General features: G+C 38.5%; 1 protein-coding gene across 1 annotated transcript in view; it reads left to right on the top strand.

Moving 5' to 3' along the window:
• LOC150092765 (oxysterol-binding protein-related protein 8-like) overlaps positions 1–12,216 on the top strand; it is a 159,114-nt gene that overhangs the window by 79,050 nt on the left and 67,848 nt on the right. The window contains exon 11 of the mRNA XM_090414273.1: positions 5,191–5,287. Within this exon, the coding sequence (XP_090270399.1) occupies positions 5,191–5,287 (97 nt within the window). The remainder of the gene's footprint in view (positions 1–5,190; positions 5,288–12,216) is intronic.

The following is a 12,216-nucleotide window of genomic DNA, read 5'->3' as shown; positions in this document are numbered from 1 at the left end:
CCTGGGAGAGACAGAAGGTTTTCCAGGGACAGTTGGCTTGCATCAAGGGTCAGCATTAAGTCCGTTCCTGTTTAATATTGTGATGGAGGTGGTGACGGAGGAGGTGAGAGAAGATGTGCCTTGGACTATGTTGTATGCAGATGACATCATGCTGTGTGCAGAATCAAGAGAAGAAGTGGCAGCTAAACTGGAAAGTTGGAGGAAAGTACTGGAAGAGAGGTATGAGACTGAGCAGAGGTAAGACAGAGTATATGTGTTGCATAATGGATGGCAGCTAGGAGACAGATCTAGAGCTGGAAGGAAATGTCATCAGGAAGGTCAGTGACTTTAGATACTTAGGTTCAACAATGAGAGAGGATGGTGAGGCTGAGAAGGAAGTGGGATGCAGGATGGAGGAACTGGAGAGCGATGGCTGGAGTGCTATGCGATAAGAGGGTACCAATCAATCTTAAAGGCAAAATCTACAGGACAATAGTGAGACCAGCTATGACGTATGCTATGGAAACTGTGGCCCTGAGGAAAAATAACATCAGAAGGATGGAGGTAGTGTAGATGAGAATGTTTAGGTGGATGTGCGGTGTGACCAGAAAGGATCGTCTGAGAAATGATTATGTAAGGGGAATGGTGAAAGTTACGAACTTAGGAGCAAAGATACAGCAGGCAAGGTTGAGATGGTTTGGTCATGTGATGAGGAGGGAGGAAGAGTATGTGGGAAGAAAGGTCATGCAGATGGATGTGCAGGGGAAGAGGAAGCACGGAGAGCCAAAGAAGAGATGGAGGGAGATGGTGAAGGAGGACTTGAGGATGAAGAACTTGGATGTGGCTACAGCCCGAGACAGGAGGTTGTGGAGGAGACTCACCACAAACAGTGACCCTGCTTAAGTGGGAAAAGCTGCAGGAGAAGAAGTTGCCATGACTTTTGTCTTTTTGGGGTTAAGTTTAAGACCATATTTAGCACTTTCTTCTTTAACTTTCATAATAAGTTCTTCCAAATCTTTGCATTCTGCTAGCAAGGTGGTATCATCTACATACCTCAAATTATTTATATTTCTTCCACCAATATTAATTCCAACTGAAGACTCCTCCAGCCCTGCCATTCTTAAAATGTATTTGCTGTACAAGTTAAACAGGTACGGAGATAAAATACATCCTTGTTGCACTCCCCCCCCCATTGTGAAAAAACTCAGTTTCTCCAAGATCTGTTCAGACAGTAGCTTCTTGTTCACTTGCTGACATTGTTCTTAACACATTCCACAGTTTCACATGATCTACAGAGCCTTGCTATAGTCAAGGAAACAAAGGTATGCATTCTTTTGATATTCCTGTGCTCTTTCTATTATCCATCTCACATTGGTGATTTGATCTCTTGTTCCTCTGCCTTTTTGAAATCCTGCCTGTTCATCTGGCATTTCTCTCTTCATGAACGGTTCCAGTCTTTTCTGAATGATTTTAAGTAAGACTTTACTTACATGAGAAATCAGTCTATAGTTCTGTAATTTTCACACTCTCTTGCATCGCCTTTCTTCAATAAAGATATATAAACTGATTTTTTCCATTCCCTAGGCCATTTAGTGTGATCCAAATTTGCTGACATAGAGCTGTTAAAATTTTAACTGCCTCGTCTCCCAGGGCTTTGAGCAGCTCAATAGGTATTCCATCTCCTCCTAGTGCCTTCTTACTGGATAGCTGTTGCAGTGCCCACCTCATTTCACTCTCCAGTGGTACTGGCTCCTGTGTATAATCCTGCTCTTCCAATTTCTCAGTAATTTTGGAGTCCTTTCTGTAAAGGGCTTCTGTATACTTTTTCCTTTCCATCTTTCTTTGATGTCTGCAGCTTCTGTAAGATATCCTTTGTGTTTACTTTTCAATATTGTTACCTTAGCACTGAACTTTCCTGTTAGCTCTCTGATCTTTTTGAAAAGATCTCTTGTTTTTTCTTTTTTGTTTTGGTCTTCTGTTTGTTGGCATCTAACACATTAGTCACCTTATTATTAAACAATCAGATTGCTAAAACAAGACTTGCTATTCACAAACCCATGCTGATCATCATAGAGAATCTTATGTTGATCAACCCTACCTCTATTCTATTTCTAACCATTTTTCCAACACTTTGATCAACTGCAGATATACAGACCAGTCTGTAATTGGAAACCTCTGTTCTCGAACCATGCTTGTGGAGAGGTATTATTTTGCCTTCTTTCCACACCTTAGGAATCTTACCCACTGCAAGACTCTCATTAAATAACCAGGACAAGGGCATGGCTAACTCTTTTGCACATTTAAAAATTCCTACAGCCTTATTAACATCTAACCTGAGCAACACTTGATACACCTCTGATTCTTTCACCTTTAATTCTCCTAATTCTTACCTCCCTTCTACATGTTGTACAGCATCATTCACACTCTTATAATATACACTGATGAAGTGTTTGTTAAATAATTACACTATATCATTTACTATGGTTACTCTGCTACCATAATTATCCACCAGTATCAACCTGCCATAATTATTTTTGCTCTTGCTTACCACATAGCAGAAAAATTCCCTAGTATTAGCTTTAACCTGACTGTCCAATTTCTTCCCATATTCTACTTTTTCTTTTTTAACCATGCTTGTCACTTTTCTGGCCTGCACTTTACATTCTTCTTACATCTGTTCACTGCAAACTGTCTTGTACTTCCTCTATAACAACTTCTTTTGTAACACTGCTTGCTTGATTTCACCATTCATTCATCTCATTCCTACTCTGTTTATTCACTTATCTCTTGGTATGCAGTTATGCATTGCTTGTGTGAAATATTGCCTTATAATTTCCCATGCACTGTCAACATCTTTTCTACACAATTCATCAACCCAATGTATTGATGCTAGTTGACTATAGAGCTTCTGATAATCACCCACCTTATAGTTCCACATATAGACCCCCTTGATAACAACTTTTTCCTTTGACTACCCTTCCAAACCAGTACCTCATGATCACTTTCACCAACAGGTGGTAGTGTGGATACCTCATTCAGAACCACATCCTGTGTGGAAACTGTATATCACCAAAATCTAACACTGATAAACCCGCTCTCATCACATGTTGCTCTAGATAGTTATCCTGCATAAACTCAACAAATTCACTTTCCTTGTTACTATGCACTATTTCTTCTTTCCAATCCACATTCCTATAATTAAAATCTCCTATTAGGATCATGTTCCTTTTACTTGCCCAACTAATTTGTCTAAACATTTCACAATTAATACTCTCCACATTCCCTGGCCTATAAGAGCATCCTGTTAGATATACTATTCTATTGATCTCAACTTCACATGTACTACTATTTTATACTTCAACTCTTGAAGGACACAATTCCTCTGCTACCATTAACAGTACCTCCCCATCCTCTCTTCATCTTCATATCCTTTTGGAAAATTCTGTATCCTGCCATTTCAAGTCCTGACAATATATCATTCTCAGTCACCCAAGTTTCACTTATGCCAATTATCTTGGGACGTACTGATTCAATCAATACTCCAAACTCAGCCCTTTTCTGATACTCCATACATTATATAAGCCTAACAATTCTCCACTTTTTACTCTCTCTTTTTCTTTCTCTCTCTCTCTCTCTCTTTCTCTCTCTCTCTCTTGCTCTGCTATAGCGAACTCCTATTTTCATTTTGACCATCCCCATTTCCCTGATCCTTACTCTGATTTTATTTTATATCCTTATCATCCCCTACTGTTTTGCACTGCATCACTTTGCTCTGCTATAAACACTTCCTTACCTTTGTATCCATCCTCTTCCCATCCTTCCGTAACCTGCTTTTCAACCTCTCTCTCTCTCTCTCTCTCTGACTCTTAGTGGTACTAACTTCATATGAATCCTCTGTATTCTTATTAAACAGCAGTCACTCCAAATGACCAACACTAAACCCATTCAAATGCATCCCATCAGCTTTGAACCATTCTAACTTCCCTTCAAATTCATTCCATACATTCACAAATTGAACACTCTCCACCTGACACAATTCAGCCATCTCGTCATTCGGTATCATTGCTCTCTTCACTCATTGCTCAGTTCACTATTATTATATCTGTGCAGCAAACTAATTACTTTCTCAATGACATTATTATCCTTCACTTCCTGCAACAACTTCTTCAAATCCCTTTCCACATTCTTTGTCTCTCTCTCTCTCTATTCAAGTCATTTGTGCACACCACTACCACTAATTCTGACTCCCATTCTCCCTTCTATGCAAAGCATTTGATATTTGCTTTATTGTACCACCTGTAAAACATATCTTGTGCACTTCATTTTTTATCATGCTTTTAATGATTGAGTCATCATATAAAGCAACCCTAATCTTTAGATACTTGCTTCTTCTTAACCTCCTTGTAATTTACATCAGTTACACCTGACTCTTCATTTTCATTAACTCTTTCCTAAGCTTCCCCTTGTATCTCAACCTTGTATAGACATATTCCTATATATTACTCCTACCTTATTTATTTAGTGTTTTAGCACTTTTGGAATATACTCAGATATTGCTGCTGTTAAAATAGCTCTTGATCAATGCTCAATGATCAAACGAAACAAAAAAGTTTTTGTTTCGTTTCTAGAGCAGAGTTTCTGGATTATATAAAAAATAAATACAAATACAAAACAATAAATAAATAATAATAAATTTTAAAAAATCCCTATCCCAACCATAGTACTAATTTACTGTAGGTTTATTTGGATCAGTTTGAAACACATTGTCAAAGTTAAAAAGAAGTCTTGCTAACTTGTTATATGGGTATTTCCATAATGACTGATAAGACTCATCATGGGAAACCCACACTAACCATTATTTGCATAGAACCTTTCATGGGTTTAAGTCATAATAAAAAATAAATAAATAAAAATACAACAAAAAATTCAGGATATTGATTTATTTGACATCCCTTTTAGGAGATACTGAACTAAGAGAAAGTCTACACATACATTTTTAAAACTTTTCGTGTTATATTATTTGAGTAATGGATATTTCATCCAACAATTCTATATATATGAGGTAGAAACAAAATTTACATGATTGGTTTTCACCTCATATTTGAAAAAAAAAAAAAAAGCATTTTAGGAGTATATATTTATAACCAAACAATATTTTTATCTGTGCATATATTAAGACAAATTTCTCAGCTCTTGCTTTTCTTTAAATAGGTTTCACATCATCCTCCTATCTCAGCTTTCTATGTGACTAATAGGCAGGATGGATTTTGTATCGCAGGAAGCATTTTAGCTAAATCAAAATTTTATGGTAAGTATTTTAATATTTTTTTTCCTGTTAATTCCAGACACTAACTTCTCTGGTAACATGGATGAATTTCAAGGTTGTAAAAACAAAACAAATCCTGATATTACTAAAAAATCTAAATTATATTGGCCCCAGAAGTACTTGTTTTTAGGCTGAAGAATTTAGAAACAGACAAACTCTTGTGAACTGATTATTGATGGATATTAGAGGCAGGTGCATTACACGAATTCATCATGGGCATCTCTCTCTCTCTCACACACACACACACAAAGTGACCCGTCAAGTGTTATTTGGATCAGTTTGAAACACATTGTCAAAGTTAAAAAGAAGTCTTGCTAACTTGTTATATGGGTATTTCCATAATGACTGATAAGCCTCATCATGGGAAACCCACACTAACCATTATTTGCATAATACCTATCCTATCTCTCCTTTATTCATTCACTATCAGAGCATTCACAACTACCGCTGGGAATCCATTCCACTCATTCATCACTCTCCAAGCAAAAATTCTATTCCTTACACCCTTGATAAACACACTCTTATCCAACTTCCAGGATGAAACCTTGTTCTCTCCCTCTCTCTCTGCTTGAAAATTTCTTTTGCTTGAATCTTATAGAATCCCACAAATAACTTATAAGATTCTATCCTGTCTCCTCTCTTCTGCTTGTTAACTAAACTCTGCAAGCCACATACCATCACTCTATCATCATTGACAGATCAGATTCCACTGATCTGTCAATCTGTCAATGTTCATTGGATCCCCTAGAGACCCAGGTAGCTAAATCTATGCAGTAGTCAGGATATGGCTAAACATATTCTTCAAAATCCAAGCACTACTTTGAGCTATTTTGCCAAATTTTGCAATATGTCCTCTGAACTTTGAACTGTTTATCTGCCATTACCACCAAATCCTAATCTTAATCAATTTCATGCAATCTGGTACCATCAACATGATAACAGATAGTATGTAATCTTTCATCCCAAAGTGCATAACCTTACATTTTGCAACATTAAATTAACAACTATCACTCTTTGTCCACATTGCCAATTTATTTAAATTATCCTGCAGGATATCTACATCACTATTATTAGATATTGTGATCTCCAGTTTAGTATCATCAACAGCAAACTGAATATACCTTCATAAATCATTTCCTGTATCATTAATATCAAGTTAAAGAGTCTTGGCTCTAGTAAAGAGCCGTAAGGTACTCCACTTGTCAACTTCATTCACACAGGTTCCAGTTCCACTCTGCCTAACCATGTCAGCTTCATATCTATTCCCATTTACTCCAACTTATGCAATAATTTTCCATGCTATATTCTGGCAAATGCCTTCCGAAAATCCAGCAGTATCATAGTGTAGCCATTTCTTTTATCAAAATCTGCTGTCACTTTATTATAAAATTTGAGTGAATTACTCAAGCAGGATGTACCTTTTATAAAGCTATGCTTCCCCTCCCCACTCATAGAGTATCATACTTATCTACCCATTCCTTGATTTTACTTTTAACTAAATTTTTTTAACTAATCCTGAGATACTAAAAGATCTTCAATTTGCTACTTCTGTGTAGAAATCACCTTTTAGTAATTCTATCTTACTTTGTTTCCACTCTGTTGTGACCTTGCCAGAGCTGAGACTTAAACAGCTTTGTCAGAGGCAATGCAAATTCTTTTGAATATTCTTGTAGCATGCAGGATGATATGCCATCCAATCCCACTGCTATATTTGCATTAATATTCTTCAGAAAGCTGAGCATCTCAAATTTGTCTACAATTCTCCTTGCTGATGTGACAGACTGACATGCATTGTCAGTCTGTCACATCATCAATTGCAAAACCTCTGCCTCTATATACACCTTTGAAAGTGATCACTTAGTGATTCAGTTGTTTCTTCTGGTAATCCTGTCAATTTTCTGCTATCAATATTGATTAAAGTTATCCTTCCATAATTATTATTTTATTGTTCAGGCCTCCATGGATTCAAGACTCATTGTGGGAGGTCTTTCCTAGGAAACACAAAGTCTATCATACCACTCCTTGAACTCATTGACCATTCTTGCTCTCGCCATTCTATCAGGCAATGCATTCCACGGTTCAACCATCCTCCATGCAAAGAAACCACTCCTCACCTTCTTGCTCACAGCTCCCTTTCGTAACTTCCAGGAATGGCCCCTTGTCATCACTCCTTCCCACTGTTCCACCAACCAAAAGAACTCCCCAGTGTCAATGCTGTAACTATCAACAGTTTAAATGTCTCAATCATATCACCTCTCCTTCTCCTATCTACCAAACTCTGCAATCTACATTCCCACAGCTGATCCTCATAACTAACATTTTGCAGTCCTGAAAATATCCTTGTTATCTGCCTCTGTACCCTTTCCACAGTTAATTTATTCCCTTCAAATCCTGGGGACCTAATTTGAGAACAATAGTCTAAGTGTGGTCTGATCAGGGTCTTATACAATGGAACGATAACTCTTATCTTTGCAGGTCAGCATCCTTCTCAGTATTGCAGCAATCCCTTGGGTTACCACCACCTTTGCAATATGTTCCCTGAATTTCAGGTTTCTGTCATTCATCACCCCCAGATTTCTTGTTTCCCCTAGTTCCTCAAGTACAGCTCCTCCAATCGAGTATGCAGTCTCCCATCAGTGTATACCAGACTTGAAGACTTTACATTTTGATGCATTAAACTGATATCCCCATTCATTTACTCATCTGTCTACTTTATTCAAACCCTCTTGTAGGGCTGCGACATCTGCACTATTATTAATAACCCTTCCCAGCTTCATTTCATCTGCAAACAACTGTTTATCCCCTTGCAATCCACTGACAATGTCATTGATATAAAGGTTAAATAATACAGGTCCCAGTACTGAGCTCTGTGGGACTGCTACTTGTAACCTTCTACCTCCTTGATTTTGCCCACCATACACAACTCTGTGTTACCTATCAGACAGCCAATCCTGAATCCCGTTGACTAACCCAACATCTAAACTAATGTGCTGCAACTTAAATATCAGCTTATCAAATATCTTTGCAAAATCCAGAAACATGGCAGTATATGCCTTTCCCCCTCATCAACCACTCTTTTCACTTTATTATAAAAGGTAATCATATTACTAAAGGAAGAGCACCCCTTAACAAATCCATGTTGACTCTCACAGATAACATTGCCCTCATCTGCCCAATGCTGTATATGGTCCCTCACTAATTTCTCCAAAATCTTAACTACTGATGAAACACGGACTGGTCTATAATTAGACACATGCAGTCTGCTACTACCCTTATGTAATGGCACTATCTTACCTTCCTTCCATTCCCTGGGCACCTTTCCTATAGCCAGACTTTCATTAAAAAGTCAGGTCAAGGAGAATTCAGTTCTTTAGCACATTTTCTCTCAAAAACCCTTGGTGAAATACCATCCAGTCCCACAGCTTTACTGACATCCAGAGCACTCAGTATTTGAAACACACTCTCTTTTAGCACCTCTAAACTTCAAACTTGCCCTATCCCTCTAGTATTAAAACTTATTTCTCCAGGATGAAATATTTCAATAAAGTGTTCATTGAACAACTCCACCATGTCCTCTGCATCAGTCACTCTATTCGCATTCTTATCCCACAATATCATTCTTCCATAATCATTTCTCCTCCTACTGGCCACATAGCTAAAAAATTCCCTAGGATTTTCTTTGTATCTTAGGGCAAATCTGTTCTCATATTCCAGTTTCACCTTCCTTACCATACTAGTCACTCTCCTGGCCTGAGTCTTATATTCTTCATGCATCTGCTCTTCACCCTAACCTCTTTTTTACCAGCAGTTCCTGTTTGATATTGTTTGTCATCCACTTTACACCAAATTGTGTCCTATTCTTCACTCATAGAATATAGCTTACTATTGCTGCTAACAAATATTCCTTCACAATTTCCCAAGCACTAATGATATCTTGGCCTTCCAATTACCCTCTCCATGGAACTACCCCAATTTGATATCTAAGACTATTATAATCACCCACCTTATAATTCCACATACATTCCCTTCTCTTTGATACTCCTGCATGTCTGTTTACCTTCCAAGTCAAAACCACTTGTTCACTCTCTCCAACTGGGGGGAAGAGATGTCATCTCAGTTATAATCAGCTCTTCTGATTCTATGACCAAATCTATGACCAAAGAGAGGGCGCTAGTGGGTCAGGCGCTACGAACGTGCTTTGAAGAGCTCCTGATTCAGATAAGTTTTACTAGGAATAATTAAGTATATATGCGTAATTGTTTAAGTAAGAGCGGCTGTAAACGTTGTACGCTACCGATAGTATTAGTGTGGGTTTTTTTTTCTTGCTTAAACTAAATACGAAAACGTTAATATTAGACCTAGTAACCTGCAGAGAAAAAAAAATGGCGGCTGCATTGTCATTCCATGATTTTAATTTGGATTTCAGTAGGTTCGTTAAGTGTGAGGTCTGTTATATGTATTCCTTCGATTACATAAATGATTTGTGGATGTTTAGTGCGGATGGAAGAAGGGTGTGTGCGAAATGTGACCTGAACGAGGAATTGATGAATGCGAATATGAAGTTGATGACAGAAAGTGCTAGTACCGATTGTGTCGTGAGTGCACGTTTGAAAGAGAATGGCGAGAAAGACAGGCGAAAAAATGTTAAAAAATCAGGAAAAAAGAAAAAGAGCGATTTGACAACCGTAACGGATGTTAAAAGGGACGAAAGTGAGGCGGAAAGAAACGAAATTGAGAGAACGAATGAAAGTAGAAATGGCGTGGTGCAGAAACCGCAAGTAAAAAAAATCGAAAGAATGAATGATAGCGAAAAAAGAATGACTGATGGCGAAAGTTGGACGCATGTTGGAACGAAAGTACTAAACCAAAGAAAGATGAATGACAGTAAAAGTGAAAAGAATGATAGCGAAAGTTGGACGCATGTTAGTCCGAAAGTACGGAAACAAAGAAAGATATGTGAGAGTGAAAGTGAGAAGAATGACAGTGAAAGTTGGACGTATGTTGGACCGAAAGTACGGAAACAAAGAAGGATGAATGAGAGGGAAAGTGAGAAGAGAGGGTCGAGAGTTAGAAAGTTAGAAAGATTTAATGATAGAGTGAATGTGTCGCGAGGTTCAGAAGGTGAATTGGATTGGATGAAGCAAGAAATGAAATGGATGTGGAATGAAATTAAGAGAATGCAGGTCAAAACTATTAAAATAAATCATGATGGCATGAAAGAGTTAACAAAAGATGAGCGAGTGGCATTGTATGGCGACTCCATTATTAAAGGTGTGCTAGAGGATAAAATGCACAAGGTATGTTTTCCAGGCGGTAAAATGAGTAGAGTGATTGAGGCATTGAACATGAGGCGGGAACGAGCAAAAGAGTTAATTGTATTAATTGGAACAAATGATTTGAGAGAGAACAAAGAGCATGTCAAAATGAATGTCAGGAGACTGCTTGGAAAGATAAAGGAGAATAGTGTGACAGGAAGGGTGGTCAGTGTGTTGCCTAGGTATGATTGTGGTGAAATGAGGCGGAGAGCAAGGATTATGAATGATATTCTGGCTGAAATGTGTGAGGAGATGGGAGTACAGTTTGTTAATGTGTGGAATGAGTTTGAGGGACGAAGTGAGCTGTATGGGAGCGATGGACTGCATTTGAGTGGTTATGGTGTGAGTCGCTTGGAGAGACTGCTGCTGGAAGGTAGAGAAGTGAATAGAGAGAATGAATCAGATCAAGAGGGGAGTGATGTGGAAGAGCAGGAGAGTAAGACAGGAGAGATTGAAGGAGTGGAAATGAATGTGGAAGTGAGTGGTATGAGTATAGATAATGAGAGAATGGGTGTGCAAGAGGAGCAGGGAAACGGGGAGGCTCAGGGTGGACAGGGATACACAGCGTGAGAAAGGTGGATGCTCCAAGAGGAGGTGAGAGAATGTGTAGGCAGGAAAGTAATGGGATGATCAGGGATCAAAAGGAAACAGATGGAATTGCAAAGGGTTCTAAAATGAAGAAGCAGAAAGGGAAATGGCCCCAGTCCAGCATGGAGAGATCACATCGAGTGAGTGGTATCAGTGGAACTAGCTGCAGATCCAGAAATGAGTTGTTGTGTTTGTATACCAATGCTAGAAGTATAAGAAACAAGGCGGATGAAATGGTTGCACTAATTGCGTCTGTGCACCCAGAGATTGTCGGAATAAGTGAGACATGGTTAGATGAGGATGACATCCTGACAGGAATAGAGATGGAAAGGTATGATGTGTTTCGTGAGGATAGAAGGGGTAAAAAGGGAGGGGGAGTGCTATTGATGATAGAGAAAGAGTTATGTCCATACAAGGTAGAGATGCAAGGGGGAAATGGGGCCAGTGGTTTTGAGGCAGTATGGTGTGAGATAGAGGTGAATAGAATCAAATACTTGGTGGGATGTTGTTATAGACCTGGTAATGTGGATGGTGGTGATAGTGAAATGTATAGTCAAATAAGCCAAGCAAATAAGAAAAGGGTGATCATTATGGGTGATTTTAATTATGGCAATATAGACTGGAATGAAGAGATAGCAACTGGAAGTAAAGAAAATGAGTTTCTTGAGTTTTTGAGGGATAACTACCTCAGACAGTATGTAACAGAGGGCACAAGAGGATTAAGGGTCTTGGATTTGGTCATCTCATCGGAGGATGTAATTATCAATGAGGTATCAAATCATCCACCAATTGGTGAAAGTGACCATGAGGTGATTACTTGGGTGGTTGCCAGCAGTGCAAGGACCCCTGTGAAAAAAGGGTATATGTGGAACTACAAGGGGGGTGATTATGAAGAGCTCAGGAGACAGCTTGCAGGTGTAGCATGGAATGAGGAGTTAGCTGGAAAAGAGATCAATGCAGCTTGGGGGATTTTCAAAAAATATTTAGTGGATGCAATGTCTAAATGTA

The sequence above is a fragment of the Typopeltis vanoorti genome, chromosome 25 (assembly GCF_054136105.1).
Source record: "Typopeltis vanoorti isolate ZY-2024b chromosome 25, IOZ_Tvanoo_1.0, whole genome shotgun sequence".
Lineage (NCBI taxonomy): Eukaryota > Metazoa > Arthropoda > Arachnida > Uropygi > Thelyphonidae > Typopeltis > Typopeltis vanoorti.
The sequence above is the reverse complement of the archived record's forward strand: the minus strand, read 5'-3'. Positions and strand labels throughout refer to the sequence as shown.